This window comes from Onychostruthus taczanowskii, unplaced genomic scaffold (assembly GCF_017590055.1).
Source record: "Onychostruthus taczanowskii isolate IOZ18803 unplaced genomic scaffold, ASM1759005v1 scaffold44, whole genome shotgun sequence".
NCBI lineage: Eukaryota > Metazoa > Chordata > Aves > Passeriformes > Passeridae > Onychostruthus > Onychostruthus taczanowskii.
Genome location: NW_024501903.1, coordinates 2,244,906 through 2,262,932, shown reverse-complemented (window position 1 = coordinate 2,262,932; position 18,027 = coordinate 2,244,906). Strand labels below are relative to the sequence as shown.

Below are 18,027 nucleotides of genomic sequence, written 5' to 3'. Positions count from 1 at the left end.
ATTGCTATTGTTCCCTGAAGTGTTACAAGCAGCTCCAGCCTGACAGTACTCTCCCTCCAGGAGTGCCCAGACCTTTCTGTGCTTGAGACTGATGTGTTTTGAAAACATTGTTCCGCACAATGCACCTCATACTTGTCAGGGCTGTTTAAAGATCTTGCCCAATAAGCTGTAATTCATCTGCTAACTGCTGGCAAAGCTGGGAACTTGTAATAGCAAGTCCTGTGCACTCACCCTGTACCTTGCTAGTCTCAGAGTCACAGGCTGATGAACGGTTCCTGGGAAGCTGCTCAGCACCTGGCAAATTCAGATCCTCGGAGAAAAATGCTTAGTGCTGTGTAATGCCACCCCAGCAAAAGGACTGCAGCTATTTATTCACACTTAAGCTTGGCAGTAAATACCAGTGCTCTGGTTTCAGGATATGTGTTTTCCAGTCCTTGCTCTTCACCTCTCCCTATTCCCTGCTGCATGACCCCTGCCACTTTGGTGTGATTTTTCCTGTCTCTCCTCGCTCACACTTGTCAAGTATTTCTCTTCAATCTCTCCACCCCAGCCTCTGTTCTTTTCCCCATGCATCAGTAGCCTCATATGTTTTTACCAGAAGAAAAAATGCAAACACTAATGAAAGCTGAAGCTGCTCTTTCAGTGTGAACTGCTGTGTATCTGCAGATCAGTTGTCACCACACTTTTTTTGTTGGGTTCATCTTGGGTTTTTTGTTTGTTTGTTTGTTTTTTGTTGTGTTTTTTATTTCATTTCATTTTAATAACTGATGAAATTTTCAGAAAGGTCTTTTCCTGAAAAGAAAGGCCCTTTTGAAATCTGTGTCACAGCTATTTAGTGTTCAAAACAGTTTCCAGTCATTTAGCCACAGCTCAGCTGCCCATATCAGTTTTTATCCCCCAAAATTTTTGCAGTAGATTCAAACACAGAATGTGTCTGTGTTTTATATTGTACTACAGTTGGAAAAACACTTGCAAAATCAATTTTCAGGTTAGTTGCTGGTATCCCTATAAATCTGGCAGCATTTATTCACATTTTGAGCCTATCAGGACCCTTCTGGTGAATCAGAAGCGCATGTTACACGGTCAAAGGGCTCAGTTATGGTTGTGTTCAGGGGTTCAAAGTTGTTGAGGGTGTACTAGATGTTTTAAGCTCTGTGTCTGTGTGTGCATGGCAGCATCTGCACCCCTTATACAAAAACCTGCTAGGTGCTAATTGCCTCCCTGGGGATTGCACAACATTTAACATGCTCTCTGTGTGATGTTCTCCTCTTCCCTCACACCAATAATTGCTGCTTTCCCTGGCAGGAGAGAAACTTAGGAAAACTAAATTCAACATTTTTTGTTCATTTTGGGAAATGTTACCATTTTCTTCTATATGTGGCTAAGTTACTACTTTCCCTCTCCCCTCACCCCACCGCTCACATGAGACAGCAGTAAAGACATAGTACTTCGCAGGGAAAGAACATCCCAAAGAGGCTCCAGCATCATTTCATGAAGCCTTTGAAGTGAGGACAACAGGATCTGGATGCTGTAAAAGAGTGATCCTTTCTGCTGTCACCACAAGGATCCACTTTTTATGAGTTGTGCCTCTTCCTCCCATGGTGTGCTTGGGGACTGGCAGCCTGTTGGCATGAGCTCAGCCAGCACCCAGCATGATGAGGCCACTTGCACAGCTGCCTCCCTGACCCTTCCTAGGAAATAACACAATACACAGTTCCTTATTGCATGGATAAGGCACACAGCAGGGACTTCTGCACAGATGAAGGGAAAGGGGAGAACCCTGATACCTTTTTCCCAGTGCCACCAGTGCTGACCTGGCTTTGTGCTTGGCCAGGCAGCTGTAAAGCAGCACAAATATGTTAAAGCAGCTCCTTTCACTTCTGCTGTCCCACACAGCCCATGAAAAGTTGTGATTCTCTCTCCACCCACCCGGCAGTGAGATATCTCTGCAGATTGGCTGGCTATGAATTCCACCCATCCCTGGCCAACAGCAGGAACAGGCTTCATTTGCAGAGAGAGAATTAAGTAAATCCTGCTTTAAGGAACAGGACTCCTTTTTTTTTTTTAATTAAACAAACTTGAGGTTTTCAATAAAGAAGGATGTAAATAATCTCTGACAATAGAGCAAATAGGACAGCAAAAAGAGACAGAGCTGCTGGCTCAGTGTAGTGCCTTGGTCTTGATGGTGGCATCAAGACCTAGTAGCCCAGAAATCCCCAGAGCCAACATGACCAGAGGGGGATATGGTGCTAACCATTCCTGGTATGCTGACCATAATAAAGATGGTCCAGGATGATCTCCACAGTTGCTGCAAGACTGAGGTCTGGCTATGGCCACTCCAGCAGTTTTAGCAGTTTGCTGGGGAAGTTCCTTTGTGGGCAGCCATTCATCACATGGATGTTGTTGGCACCTGGAGTCCTCACTGCAGGAGTATTTTGTGCCCTCTACTGCTGAAGGTTGCCAGGCTGTTTTCATGAGAATCATCTCACTTTTTGTACTGTTGTGTTCCCAGGGAGATCAATGCATGTTGTTTAATTATCATTTAAGCTAAAGGAGTGCCAAAGAAAGCATTGGAGAAATCAGAGATGATGGTGTGTTTATGCTCTTTTTCCTGCAGAGGAAGCTAAGGGATTGAATAAAGTACTGTGGAACGTGAGTTAGGGGTTAAATTTAGTCTCTCACACATTTTAAAGGGATGTCAAATCCACTGTGAACTGTGGATTTAAATTTACCCTGTCTTGATCCTCTGCTGATCACAAGCCTTGTCAAACACTCTGAGGGGCAAAACCTTTTTGCAGGAGATATTCAGACTCCATTCCAGAATAAGGTCTGGGATGGAGGATGGCACCTTGTTTAGCTGCTCATCATAAAACACAGTTATTGGACTGCAGCCTGCAGCCCTGTCAGTTCTTCTGCAGAAAATTCACTTCTATACAAGGCATGCCCTTGAACAAGTATGAAAAAGATTTAGACCCTCTTCAGAGGCTACTGGCAGGGTAGGATTCACTTTGCTCATCACCTTGAGGGGTTACTGTTTGCACTGCAGCACTTCACAGATGAAAGAGACAGTACATCAAGAGAGCAGGAGAAAACAAATCATTAAAAAATAAAATACAGGAAAAGGGAGATTGGTTCCAACTAGTCACGCAGACATTGCTTGCCAGTGTCAGGAGGGCGGAACAATTTATGGCACCAGTCAAAGAATACAGACATTTGGACTGAGCTTAAAGAGCTATCCAGGGACCTGCTGTTTGGTCCTTCCAGCCCAGTGAATGGCACTGCTGCTAACATACTTCTCAGGAAGACCTTATTCAGCCTGGATTACTGTTCCAGCCCTAGAAGAGCCCTTCCCAGCTTTCTTGGCAAAGATCTGGAGAAGAAGAAGCTGCAGCTGCCAGGATGGAGCTGCTCTTTGAATATATGGAAGGCAGAGATGCTATTACTTCCTGCTTTGGTCTTTTTTTGGAAGGAATTGCCTCTTGTGTTTCTCTCTCTACAGCAGCAAGTGCCGAGGAGATACCAAATTCCTCTTAGTTACGCATCTGTACTTAAGAGTTTTGATACCTTTTTAATTATTTTCCATCTTCCCTGTTATAGTGACTGATTTCTTCTCTCCCATTGCACATTTACACTCTGTATCATACACATTTAATTCGAGCATTGTCTACCTTTCTACAAAGTTTCTTTCCTGAAGTCATATGCAACTTTTATCTTTGTTATTCATAAATTGAAAATTGTTTCACTTGCCTTTTACATCATCCTCACACATACATCATGTACATTACAATTCCTTCTCTCCCCAGCTCCTGTGATAATTTTTTCGAATTCTGGCTTTCTGGTGTCCCCGTTTTCTAGGCTTCAGCACAGATGTCTGCCCATGCAAGACAAAAGCACTGCAGTGATTCAGCCTTTCCCTCTCCTATTCTTCCAGGGCTGAGGAACCTCTTTGTTGATTGAACCCCATCCTTTCTCTTGCAAGTCCAACCATACAAAGTCCTACAAGTCAAACTAAAATAAGGACCACCACCATATTCCCCACCAAACCATGTCCTCAAGTGCCACATCTGCATGTTTTTGAACGCTTCAGTCAGGAGTATCAGTGTTACCCAGAGCAGGATAGGGCAGTATTTTTAACTTGATCTGAAAACTTCATAGCAAGCAGCAAAGTCTGGTTTACTGACTGTAGCTGAAGGGCTGCAAAGGGAACTGAAAACCAAGCCAGGTGTTTGGAGTTTGAGATTCATCCAAGAAGAATCTACACCCTTCCAGAAGAAAGCTGTTCACTAGCTGAAAGAGGTTTGGAAGTGGTGGGATGGAGAAAGATCTATCTTCACTGGCAAGCTCTTACTGGGAATACTGGTTTTCCTCCTTGCTTTCAAACCAGTACTTTGCTGCTGTGATGATGTGGTTTTGTAAGTCTCCTTGCACACATGGCCAAACATGAGTTGTATTATCAGCTGCTTTTTGTATTGCTGTGCACTGCAATCCCTGAATAGAAATGTATTCCTGCTCTTGCCTTTGAAGTCGATACTTTTGCTTACCTCCCGTGCCTCTGCATTTCCAAAGATCAGAGTATAATTATGCCACTCTGAATAACCCCAGGACAATGAAGTTAAAGGTCCTGCTCTTTGTAAGATCTACAGTGGTTAAAGCCTCTGCATTTCATCTCAGGGGAAATGCTTAACCTCCAATGCCTGCATTATATTCAGTAAACTTGGAGAAAAACACTGATTTCTGCTATGGTGGCACAACATCCATTTCTTTTCTACAAGTGTGTTTTGAATTGCATGAAAGCAAAAGACTCAATATTCTAGGTTTGATAAGTAGAATATCTTGGAAATATTGCTTGCAATAAGTTGTCATTCTGTGTTCTGTAGGTCACATCTGCTGTAGCAGTCCTAAATCCAGATTTGGGATATGAGCAATATTCCTTCACTGTGGTGTTTCAAAAGTACCATACTTCTGCCTCTCTCCTCGCTGAAGTCAATAAAAGCAATGTTAGGACAACTCTTTGCTTTAAAAATTCTGTCTTATCCAGTAGCAATCAACAGCTGGATACTCTCCAGTGCGGTGTAAAGAGGTATTTGGTGAAACAAGGCTAGTCTTTCTAACTTAGTACACTGTTTCCAGCTTCCTAATTTTCCCTCTTTTTCCTGTAGGTTCACAACAGAAACCTGCTGTCCCTTGACTTTGATCGCGTGACAAGGACTGAGAAAATCTATGATGACCACCGCAAGTTCACACTCCGCATCCTCTACGACCACGCAGGGAGGCCCAGTCTCTGGTCACCCAGCAGCAGACTGAACGGGGTCAATGTCACCTATTCCCCAGGAGGACACATTGCAGGGATTCAGAGGGGCACGATGTCAGAAAGGATGGAGTATGATCAGTCTGGCAGAATTACATCCAGAATCTTTGCTGATGGTAAATCGTGGAGCTACACCTACTTGGAGAAGGTAAGAATGGTCTTGGCACGCAGAGATGGTGCATTTGAGGCACATGGGTTTTCTCCTTTGACATCGGTACACCTGCACTCCTTCACCTCAGCTAATTGCTGGTCCTTATGGTCCAGTCCTCCTCTTCTGTCCCACTAAGGTGCAGAAAGTGGCTTTCATGCCAGACCACCACAGCACAGTTGAAAATTGTCTGATATCTTTTTTTCCCAGTCATGCTGAGAGCATGTGAACTGTGAAGCTTTGACGCATGATTTTTTAAGCACAATCTTGCTTTACTTAGTTGACTGCAATATAAAATATGCTCAGATAAAGTCAGCAGAGTGAACAGTAGGAATTTCCAGCAGGATTTTCCATGTGAAAACAACCTATAGAGTCTGTCATCCTGCCTTCTTCAAGTGGCCCATTTCTACTTACAAAAATACATGTAATTAATAAGTGGGGCATTAATTCAGCCACACTTGTAGCACACTTTGCAGTGTTTCCTGGGGCCTTCACTCTGTAGGTTAGCATGGAACTTATATTTTCTAGGTATTACCATTCAGCATTACACTGCCCAGTTATCCACAGATCCATAAAATATATACCTGGGACTGGAATTTTTTATTCCTGGTTTTTGAATAGCACCTATCCCTAAAACAGTTTAAGGAAACTGTAGTTGTGCCATATCTTTTAAAAAGGAAAAAGTATTGACTTATTCCTTGTATTATACAATCTATGTGGATTGTTTGTTATATGCAAAAAAAAAATAAAATTCCAGAACAAATAAGTGTGCAGGCAGAAGTTTGGAGGAAGAGGATAACAGAAGATGGGTTGACACAGTTAATTAATTCATCACTGGAAGGTGTTGGGGGATACTTTTTCAAGCAATTCTATTTAGTTAGCTTTCAAAGACTATTGGCACAGGAGATTTTGTAAGACAGCTATAGGGTAGTGATTTGAAAAACTGAGCATTCTGAACTTGGACCTTCCTCACTGCATTAACTGCTTCTTCCATTGACCCACTCATGTTTGAGGACACTGATGTGCCATGTGCAGCTCCTTACCTTTCACTGTTGAATTCTATGGGCACAGAGATTCGTCCTACTTGCCCTGTTCTTTGGATTAAGGAGTCTTACAGGTTTTGTGAGAGTATAATTTTGCTGGGAAAAACGGGGATATAATCTATACTTTTCTTCTTTCCATCTAGTCCATGGTGCTGCTCCTTCACAGCCAGAGGCAGTACATCTTTGAGTTTGACAAGAATGACCGGTTATCCTCAGTGACCATGCCCAATGTTGCCCGTCAGACTTTGGAAACCATTCGTTCCATTGGTTACTACAGGAACATCTACCGGCCACCCGAAGGCAATGCCTCAGTAATTCAGGACTTCACAGAGGATGAGCAGCTCCTCCACACTTTGTACTTGGGCACAGGGAGACGTGTCATCTACAAGTATGGGAAGCTGTCCAAGTTAGCCGAGATGCTTTACGACACCACAAAGATCAGTTTTACGTACGATGAAACTGCGGGCATGCTGAAGACCATAAACTTGCAGAATGAAGGGTTCACCTGCACCATCAGGTACAGACAGATAGGACCCCTCATTGACCGACAGATTTTCCGCTTCACTGAGGAGGGCATGGTGAATGCACGCTTTGACTACAACTATGACAACAGCTTCCGGGTGACCAGCATGCAAGCGGTCATCAACGAGACGCCTTTGCCTATCGACCTCTACAGGTACGATGACGTGTCAGGCAAAACTGAGCAATTTGGTAAATTTGGGGTCATCTACTACGATATCAACCAGATTATCACCACTGCTGTCATGACCCACACTAAACATTTTGATGCCTATGGCAGGATGAAGGAGGTCCAGTATGAGATATTCCGGTCTCTCATGTATTGGATGACTGTGCAGTATGACAACATGGGGAGAGTGGTTAAGAAAGAGCTGAAGGTTGGCCCTTACGCAAACACAACTCGTTACTCCTATGAATATGATGCTGATGGCCAGTTGCAGACTGTCTCTATCAATGACAAACCTCTGTGGCGTTACAGCTATGACCTTAATGGAAACCTCCATCTGTTGAGTCCGGGGAATAGTGCCCGCCTTACACCACTCAGATATGACCTCAGGGATAGGATTACTAGACTGGGGGATGTGCAGTACAAAATGGATGAAGATGGCTTCCTGAAGCAAAGGGGCAATGATATTTTTGAGTACAATTCAGCTGGCCTGCTCATCAAAGCCTACAATAAAGCAAGTGGGTGGAGTGTGAAGTACCGCTATGATGGCCTAGGAAGGAGAGTCTCCAGCAAAACCAGCCATGGCCATCACTTGCAGTTCTTCTACGCAGATCTGACCAACCCAACAAAAGTCACCCACTTGTACAACCACTCGAGCTCTGAGATCACCTCCCTGTACTATGACCTCCAAGGCCACCTCTTTGCAATGGAGCTCAGCAGCGGTGATGAATTCTACATAGCCTGCGATAACATTGGTACTCCTTTGGCTGTCTTCAGTGGGACTGGCTTAATGATCAAGCAGATACTGTACACAGCATATGGGGAGATCTATATGGACAGTAATCCCAACTTCCAGATCATCATCGGCTACCATGGAGGACTGTATGACCCCCTCACGAAACTTATCCACATGGGGCGGAGAGACTACGATGTGCTAGCGGGTCGCTGGACAAGCCCGGACCATGATATGTGGAAGCATCTGAGTAGCAATAACATAATGCCTTTCAACCTGTATATGTTCAAAAACAACAACCCCATTAGCAATTCTCAGGATATCAAATGTTACATGACAGGTAAGACATTTAAATTAATAAACATTTTCACAAGCTTGCCTTCGACAAATAGCTGTCATGGTCTAACACCAGACGGAACTAAGCCCCACAGCTGCTCAGTCACTCCTCCCAGGGAGGATGGGGGACTGAAAAAGTGAGAAAACCCATAGACAGAGATTGATATAAAGACAGTTTAATAGGAAAATCAAAAGCTGCTTGTGCAAGCAAAGCCAGGAATTCATTCTCTACTTCCCATCAGCAGGCAGCCATCTCCAGGACAGCAGGGCTCCATCCCACAAAACAGTGTCTTGTGAGACAAACACCATCACTCCAAATGTCCTCTCCTTTCTTCTTCTTCCCCAGCTTTACATGGCACTCTCTGGTCTGGGATATCCTTTGGGTCAGTCAGGGTCAGCTGTCTGGCTGTGACCCCTCCCAGCTCCTTGTGCACCCCCAGCCCCCTCGCTGGTGGGGTGGAGTGGGGTGAGGAGCAGAATAGGCCTTGGCTCTGTGTGGGTACTGCTCAGCAGTAGCAAAGCCATCCCCATGTTACCAACACTTTCCAGAACAAATCCAACACACAGCCCTGTTCCAGCTACTATAAAGAAATTTATCCTCACCAAAACCAGTACAATAGGTAATTCCTCTCTCAGTGTCCTGATCACCACGAGGTTTTCCATTCTTTAATTAATGGACATAAGTTTTAGATTGCCAGTTGGACCCCCATGTACAGGGCATGTTTAATTCATTAGCATAGATGGAGATGGTAATTCCCAAACCTGTTTCCTTTCTCTTCTTAGGTGTTTTTCCTTTTTATTTTGCTTACAGCTTTTTGTCCCTCAGATACTTGAAGTTTAGCTACCAATTTATGTCCTAATGACCTTTCTCTTTGTAGAGGGGCAGCTCTGTTTACACAGTTTTGTCTAGAGATTTATTTGCAACTAAACAAATGGCATACAGAATTATTTTAGCAGAATGGCAAAGCAATTCAAACCTTTCATTACAGTCAGCCATTTCAGAGTGTCTACATGACTACTACACTACTAGCTATGTACTTCAAAGTTAATCAGCCTTGCAGAATCAACAGTGTCTACAAAAAGTCAAGAAAATAAGTGCTTTAGACTTGTAGGACAGAATTTGGAACACACCTACCCCAAAGCTTGATACAATCTCTGAACTGCTTCCCCTGAAACTTTGTAAAATTTCTGTAAATATGAGCTCTGGGGTATTTTTACAGAAAAATCCTTTTGTATGTTAAATGGCCTTCCTTTATACATAGAATCATTTAGTTTGGAAAAGACCCTAAGATTATAAAGTCCAACTATTAACCCAGCACTACCACATCCACCACTAAACAGTGTCCCTAAGTGCTTCAACTACATTTAAAATTCCTTCTGGGGTGGTGTCTCCACCACTGCCCTGGGCAGCCTCTTCCACTGGGCAGTGAAGAAATTTGTGAAGAAATTTTGTGAAGAAATTTTTCCTAAAATCCAGTCTCAACCTGCCCTCGTGCAACTTGAGGTTGTTTCCTCTTGTCCTATTGCTTATTACCTGGGAGAACAGACCAGCCCCCACCATATACTGCAACCTTGTTTCAGGTGTTGTAGAGAGTGAGAAGGTCCCCCCTGAGCCTCCTTTTCTCCAGGCTAAACACCCTCTGCTCCCTCAGAGTTTCTCCTCATCAGACTCCAGACCCTTCCTCAGCTCCACTGCCCTTCTCTGGACACACTCCAGCACCTCCATTTCCTTCTTGTAGTAAGGGGCCCAAAACTGAACAGGATTCAATGTGTGGCCTCACCAGTGCCAGTACCAGTACAAGGGGGACAACCAATGCCCTGGTCATGCTGGCCACACTACTGCTGATACAGACAGGATGGCACTGGCCTTCTGGCCATCTGATCACCCTGCATGTTTGCTGCCATGCCCTGCTGTACTGAGATAGCAGCCTGAAGGACCTCACTAGCAAATTGTCCTTCTATCATTGGTGTGCTGCCCCCACGTTTATCTCCAGACAGCTTTGTTTTGTCCCCTTCTCCCTTCAAACCTAGTTTCATACTGTGTGCAGCAGTGGTAGCAATGAGAAGTTTGAGAAGACATTTTGGTAGGACTTTTTTTCTAGATACTTCCCATTGAAAAGCCAGGTGCCACAATCAAACGTCAAATGTGCATACTTTTTAAGGAGATAGAATTAATTTTTAAATGCTCCTACTGCATCTGTCATAACATTCCCATATTCAACAATAACTGCATTCCCCTGAGTTACAAGATCTGCTTAATAGCGAATAAATGTTACAAACTAAAAATCTTGGGTTTTCTATCCTGCTTGTTTTTTCTAGCCATTAGGATTTGGGCTTTCTGGTTCTTGTGCAATAATCATAAGGATTAGATCATGAGTTTTTTTCATGAAAAGTTGTTTTCTCCAGAGCTGAGAAGATGATACCACAAGGGTAGTAAAATATGTCAAAAGATGCAGACTAAGATCCTGTACATTGCTCTCACTCTGATAATAAAGGCTGGGAGGGAATACCTCAAGATAACTTTTCCTATCAGAAAATGCTTATTTGTCAAAACTGAATTTGTTTATGGGGGAGGGTTGAGCTTGAGAGATTTCTCAGCAGAAGCATACACAGCTCTCAAAATTGTCAAAATTACAAATTCCAGAATGTCCTTAAAGAAAAATGTATTTTGGATTTTAAACCTCTTCAAGTTAAGTGTAAACGAATGATTGAAAACTGAAAAAGAAAAATAAGGAGCCAAAACCAACATGGAATTTAATTCAGAAGTTAATTGGAAATTTTTGGTTTGAACAGATCTAGGTTTTGAAGTGTTGCTTTGTGACATATTAACAGATTTTTGTTTTCCTGCTCAAGTTAAGAAAGGACAAAATATTTTTTTCTAGCCCTGTGTTAGAACAGGTGCACAGCTTCCCACACAGCTCTGACAATAAAATCAAGATGTCAAAACCTGATACACTAATATTTTATGTGCAGCAAATAATTTTTCCATGGCCTTATAAATTTAACTTTTAGTTTTTCAAGAATACAGACCCCAAATACATTTTTCAAGTTTCTCCTCTCCCAGTGCGTGGGAGAAGCAGGCCATGCTATGGGATGAGTGCTGTGACACGAGGCTGCTGCCCCAGCACTTTTTGCTCAGGCTTTCAGGCACCTCGTGGACAAGACCCATGATAAGACTGTCCTTGTCATCACAACCAAATCTGCCCAGATCTGGAGAACAGGGAACCGCTCTCTGTCCCTGCATTCCCGTGCTGGGACCTGTTTGTCCTTAGGGGAGCTCCCTGCCCAGGACATGGGTGACCAGCATGTGTTTTGGTCCACAATGATGAGGTCTCTGAGCTTAAGGAAATGGAAGGTATGTGGAGGGGAGAGCAGGAGAAACAGGTATTTATGTTTTGAGAGGCCCATTGTTAAACATGAATATTTTAGTGATTGTACACTTCATGGCAGAGAGCTTTGCTGCCAGCTTCAGCAATCCTGATGGATTGAACTGACATTTCCATTACATGTGTCTGCATTAAGCACTCTTTTTCTTTGCCCTCAAATGAATTTACTGTGAAATGTGTTGGCAGGGTTACTGTAGCTGAAAAAAACCTCTGTGATGTGAAATGTACTTTTCTGTCAAAAAAGTTGTCACTGCCTCCTGGCAAATTAGTATTTTCCCCTCTGTTTTCTCAGCTCCACACCTTCCTCCCATGGTTTCAGGTTGTTTGTTTTGGTGGGGTTTTTTTGTTCTGGGTATTCCAACACCTCTCCCCAAAAAGAACAAATTCCTGTTTGCAAATGTTTTGGAAGTCAGTTTTCTGTGAAGTATAAAAAAAACCCCTGTGTGGGATATTTCCAGACATGTTACATATTTTTCAACAGTTCAGCATCCATGCTCTGTATTCTTTCTAGCATTTCTGAAGTGCTTGGGAAATGATTCCTGCACCAGTGCTGACCTTCACTGTTTTACTTTGTTCTCCTGACCACCTGGTCCACAATATGTACATCAAAGTTCTTCATTTGAGTTAAGAAGGATTTGGAGACAGGCTGGCTTAGCACTAGGCAACAAAATAATCAAATGAGCCTTTTCATTTCTCTCATGCCCCCCCCCACAACCTCTCTGTTTCAAAGACACTCCAAAAACAATCTGTACATTGAGTGAACAGAAGTGTTTTTATTACAGAAATCCTCCCTCTTCCACATGGATTGTCGCAAGGGCTTTTTGGACATCTGCCCAATCGCAACATTTTGGCCTGTAGGAAAACAAGCAACAGATAGTGTGTTTGTTTGGCTCCTGATTCTCCAGTCATCTGGAACAGCATTATTTGCCACTTGCATCCATAATTTCTTTTCCAACCAGTTCTTCAAAACATTAATTTAGGCTCATGGGAATAGAGAAAAAAATATTCAAAGATGCATATTCGATTATTTAATTGTTTTTCTGTCTCCAGATTGTTTCAACAACACTAATTGAGTTTAGCAAAATGAAAGTCAAGCCTTTGCACTTCCAACTTGAAGCAGAGCAATCACCAACAAAATTCCAGTTACATCCAGACACTTAAGAGTCCTGGGAGCTAATATTAGTTAAACTTCACCTTCATACCTTTTTTTGCCTTGGAATTGCTATTGTGTGCCAAATGCACACCATATTGCTCAGGGACTGTAGCAGGTGTGTCCTGTGGAGCTAAGTGAAGGCAAACAAGGTGTGCTCATGGAATGCTCTGAAGTTAAGGGGGGAAGTGATGCTAATCCCAAGCAGATCTAGGAGTTACCCAACCTCATAATTTTTTCCTCCAGCAGATTAACTTTCACCTGCTATTCCTAATAGCTGTGCAATAAAAAAATCAAGGAAGACTTTGTAATCTACTGGGAAAGTAAATGCAGGAATGATGTTCCAAATGCCTAGGTTTTCATCAAGTTCCCTTTAGTGCCAGTGATCCCTCTTCTGTATAAGACAATAGTTTATCACTGGTAGCCACCAGTTTTCTCACCATCCATAGACTTTTTTTTTAAGGTGTTTGCAAAAACTACCCAAGCAAAATATCTCTCGTGTCTGTACACTTATTTTCACTATAATTGCAGGTAGTATGAAGTCGAATTATAAATATCACTGTAAAAGATGATGTGACTTTACACTGGTTTAGTACTCAAACTACAGCTCCTTATGAAAGATGCCAGGAAACTCTGGACTGAGGTGGAAATTCATGGAAAAAGCAGTGGATATGTCCAGAGCCTCTTCTGTGAGCACCAGCTAAATGCCTGAGCTCTCCATCCTGGATGTCCTGGTATTCTGGCACATAGCTCTAAATCTAGTCTTCAGCCTACAGACCCTTTGAGAGTCCTCAGGGAGAGAAGTATTGGGGCTGAGGTGTTCTGAGCTGATTGTAGGATTGCATAACACTTCCCAATTGGCTGGAGCATCTCAGCCTCCAAGTGAGTTACTGTTGCTGTACTTCTGCACACCTTCAAGCAGTGCTTGGTTTCTGCTGATGAAGGGCAGATATGAAGTTGGCTTTGATTTGGGCCATTTGCTCACTGCCAACATTTCTGTTTCAGATCTGGGAAAGCACAGAATTTGGCTCTGGCTGGAGGTGGAAAGGCCAGATTTTGGCACACAGCTCATTGTAGGACCATTAAGATTTCTGCTCTTCACACAAAGCAGAAGCTCATCATTTTGTCCAGACTGGTACAGTGCCAGCCACCGTCGGGTCCTCCTCTGGGCCTTTTCCTGGGCAATCCTGCTTGAGAGATCAAGTAATCTTATTTACATTTCTCTTCCCTTCCAGATGTCAACAGTTGGCTGCTCACCTTTGGGTTCCAGCTGCACAATGTCATCCCCGGCTACCCCAAGCCAGACATGGATGCCATGGAGCCATCCTATGAGCTAATCCACACACAGATGAAAACCCAGGAATGGGACAATAGCAAGGTGATCCATGTAACTCCATACTGTATCTCATGCCCTTATCAGCAAACTACCCATTTGCAATGTTGGTTGAAAAAGCTCTACCAGCCTGTTGTGAGATGAAGAGCGAGTCAAACCCCATTCCAGTATTGAAATCTGACCAAATATCAAGTTCCCTACTGCCATGGTGCTTTTTCCTGAGATATTTTCTGGTGGTTGCTCAGTGAAGTGGTGTGTTGCTGTTTCTTTCTCACACAGGAGGCCCCATTATCACATATTGCAGGCTAAATTCAAGGCCTTTGCATTCAGGATTTTTAGAAGTTAAAAAAAGCTAATCTTGATACAGAATTGGTTTATAAAGTTTGGGCGTGTTTTTTTGTTCTGGAAACCTATTCGTTCTGGTTGAAAATGTCTTAAACAAGAAGTCACACTACTTGCACAGGAAACTCTTTTGTATTGCAGAGAATCTTTCCAAAAAGAATTTTTTTATGATATTAAACTTTCATTTTACCTGACCGGGTTAAATCCCATGTAACTATGTCCTGCTTTTAAAAACAGGCTTGTTTCCCAAGGCATTTTGGTAGATGCTGGTGCAAAATTCAGTGATAAAATTGCCAAGAAAAAGGCTTTAGCAGCCCAATCATTTTCCCATCTTCCTTTTGGGACTTACTCAGCTAAAAGACAGAGGCAGCACTGTTAAAAGTTAGAACACAGGGTCAGGATTTGAGAGCCCCAGGTTAAACCCCAGCCCTACTGCTTATCAGTGTATGACCTTGAAAGTCATTTACCTTTCAGGATTCTCTTCCATTTAATAACCTGGTTGTATTCTGGGGTGGCTTTCATCTGTTTAGTCTGAATCCTCTTTAGCCTGAACTCCCACTTGCTGCTTCTGGGTGCTCAAACGTTTCAAGAGCAGTGAGGCACCAACGTGCTTGGGGAGATCAGGACATGCTCTCCACATTTCTGCTAATAATATGATAAAGGTAGGCAATGGAATTGATTCCATCTGCCCTCTTACCTATGGCTTCACTGAAATCTTGATGACCTGCAGCAGATTCTTGAGGTATAATCTGAAACCAGGAGGTCACATTTCCTGAACCACCAAAGGTACAAACAATGGTACAAACAAATTAGATTGATAATAGTCATGGCTCAGTCCATCACTGGTACCCAGCCTCACAGCCATGTTGAAGACAAGTTAAAATGTACCAGCTTGAACTTCAACAAGAAATTTATATGAGGTGTCCCTTAATAATATTGGGGGAACTAAAAAAATTACCATGGCTGGGTTGATGTTTGAAAATTGTTACAGTGCAGTGACTCAGTTGTGGTTTGGAGCTCAGAGACTCCCTTTTTGTTTCTTATTTCCTTGGATTAAGCAATAAAATGCTAATAGAAGTTATTTCTCTAATGAGAGAGAGCCTCAGGATTTTTCCTCCTCTCTGCTGGGACACAGTCTCCCTGGGCAAAGCTGTAGAGGAGTAGGTAAACAGGAAAGGCTCACCCAGAGACTGCACAGAAGACCATCTCTGTATTGTTATGTGCTGTAGATAATAACTCTTACAGAACCACCACAGAAATTATTATTATTGGTAGTATTATATTATTATTTTATCATTAGTTCATTATGTGTTTTATAGTGTGTAATATGTATATAATTTTTAATGTGTATTATGATATCATTATTTGACTTATTGAATAGCTAAGTTACTTGAGTGACAGCTCACAGTGATGACTGACCCTTGTTCCTATAGGCAGATGAGCTGGAAATAAAATCAAGGAGAACCCTCCCCTCTGTCCACCAATTTTAGGTGAATCTGCTTGAAGGAGCAATAAGAAAAAAAGGAAATCTCCATGTCCCTCACAGGTTTTTAAAGCCAGAAGCTGCAGTAAGGGCTATGCAGGGCCCTGCTCGTTAAAAGAGGGCTTTATACAGCTGTCATGCTTCCAGATGAGTCCCTTTGCACTCAGATGTTGAAAGTGGAGTTTAGCCATTGCAGGCTGTTTCATATTCTTCCCCTGTTATGACAGTAACAAAACTTGAGCATTTTTATTTCAGTCTACAGTTGCAGGATCCTGCTGTGATAGTAAGTGGTTCTTAAATGCTGTAGAGCAGGATTCCCTTGCTGTCTGTCACACCTACAGCATATTGTAGGCACATATTTGCATATACCAAAATTCATTCACATATGATACCTGAACACATGATCCATTTTCTCGTACGCCTATCCATGCATCCAACACTGATGTATCCATAAAGTTCTGTTCACTCCCAACCCTTTGAGGCATCAATACACATTCCCAGACACAGTCCAGTCCTCCTTGTCACTGGTTGTCTCTGTATTTATTGATGAAGCATGTGGAAGAAAATAGAAACTTTTGAAAATTTCACATAGGAAATAACAAAACAAGGTAAATGAAAGCACAGGAAACATTTTCAGTTAATAAGACTGATCAAACTGTATATGGTATTGCAGAGCATATAGGGTAGGCTCTAGATCTTTTGTCATTTAAAAGTAGCCTGGGCAAGGCATTGATCACTGAATGATGTACAACTTTCTCATCTCCATGTCTTCTGATCCCTAGTTTCTCTGGGTCACATACCTCCTTGTGATAGACGAAAGTATATTTGAGCTACTATACTGTATTTGCTGATCAAAGTTAGCCCGCCAGATTGAGTCTGTTATTTTATCAGAGAGAAACAACTAAAAGGAGCACAATAACAAAGCAACTAACACCCATAAATGGCTGCTTCATCTCTCTTCAGAGTGCATAACCAGAGGGCCCTAGCATCTCCTTCCAGAACATTTTTTGGTACTTGCTTTGCCGGTTTGGAAGACCGGAGAGATAATTCTGACTTTGAGCATCCACCACCTCAAAAACAGCCAGCATGTCATAAGCTTTGCACTAACCCCCTAAAGCTCTGAAGTGACATTTAAAATCCAATACTCCATTGTGCAGCACTTCCCCCCCTCCTCCCCACGACTGTGAGGCTGTCACTAAATTGTTTGTTGAACAAGTTCGGTGTTATTGGCCACTGGGGGACTCTGGGTGACCTCTGGCATATTGTAGAACTGCGGCACCTGAATCCAATTTCTCTTCTGGTTTTTTGTTGTTTTTTATTTTTCTTCCCTTCCTTTTTTGTCTTGTTGAGCTGTCAGGTAATTGTTGGAGCCAGAACAACTCTATTTCCAGGGAGGGGTGTTTTGGAGTCAGCACTTGTATCATTATCTACATCCTGTTATAACTAACATTCTCTCAATCCCATGGGCACTGTCTCCAGGAAGGGTCCTGTTTTCTGCAGTGCCTGTTACAGGCTTTGCTGGAGAAGTAGTTTTTGGCATCCCCTCTGGAGCAGCATTTTGGAGCCAAGGGCTGCTCTGGGATGCTCAGCCAGGAAGTGAGCTATAGGGCTGTGCTTTCTGGCAGAGCTTCTTCCAAGGACAATCTGTTTGAGAGACTGGCTCTGCTGGTGTTCATCATTCAGGGAAGGCATCCTGACACTGCAGGTGCTTTAGCCTGGGCTTGGACTGTCACGCTGTCTGTCCATCAGCCCCCACTTACGTATTGTATTTGTCAGTTTTCAAAGGATCCAATACAGGGAAAGCAGTTGAAGTCTCAAAGACATTAAGCTCTTGAGGCTTTATGAAAATAGATAAGATATCTGTAAAGTGATGAGCAAGAGGAGGAGGCAAATCCTCTTACTTCTCCACACTTGAAATCTGCTTAATGAAGTCAACCTCATTATCCCCCAACAGTCATGTACAGTGGCAGGGTGGAGGAGAGACCTGTCCTCTAAGCCCCTGAGTTAGTGCTCCTGTTTGGCTCATTCCCAGCCAGTCAGCATCCAGAGCACTGGCCTTGCTGGCCCATGGATCACCTCT

General features: G+C 42.9%; 1 protein-coding gene across 1 annotated transcript in view; it reads left to right on the top strand.

The window, feature by feature from the left end:
• The window catches only part of TENM4 (teneurin transmembrane protein 4), a 591,112-nt gene that overhangs the window by 567,840 nt on the left and 5,245 nt on the right, over positions 1–18,027 (top strand). The window contains exons 29-31 of the mRNA XM_041414180.1: positions 5,160–5,456; positions 6,643–8,257; positions 14,025–14,167. Coding sequence (XP_041270114.1) covers positions 5,160–5,456; positions 6,643–8,257; positions 14,025–14,167 — 2,055 coding nt within the window. The remainder of the gene's footprint in view (positions 1–5,159; positions 5,457–6,642; positions 8,258–14,024; positions 14,168–18,027) is intronic.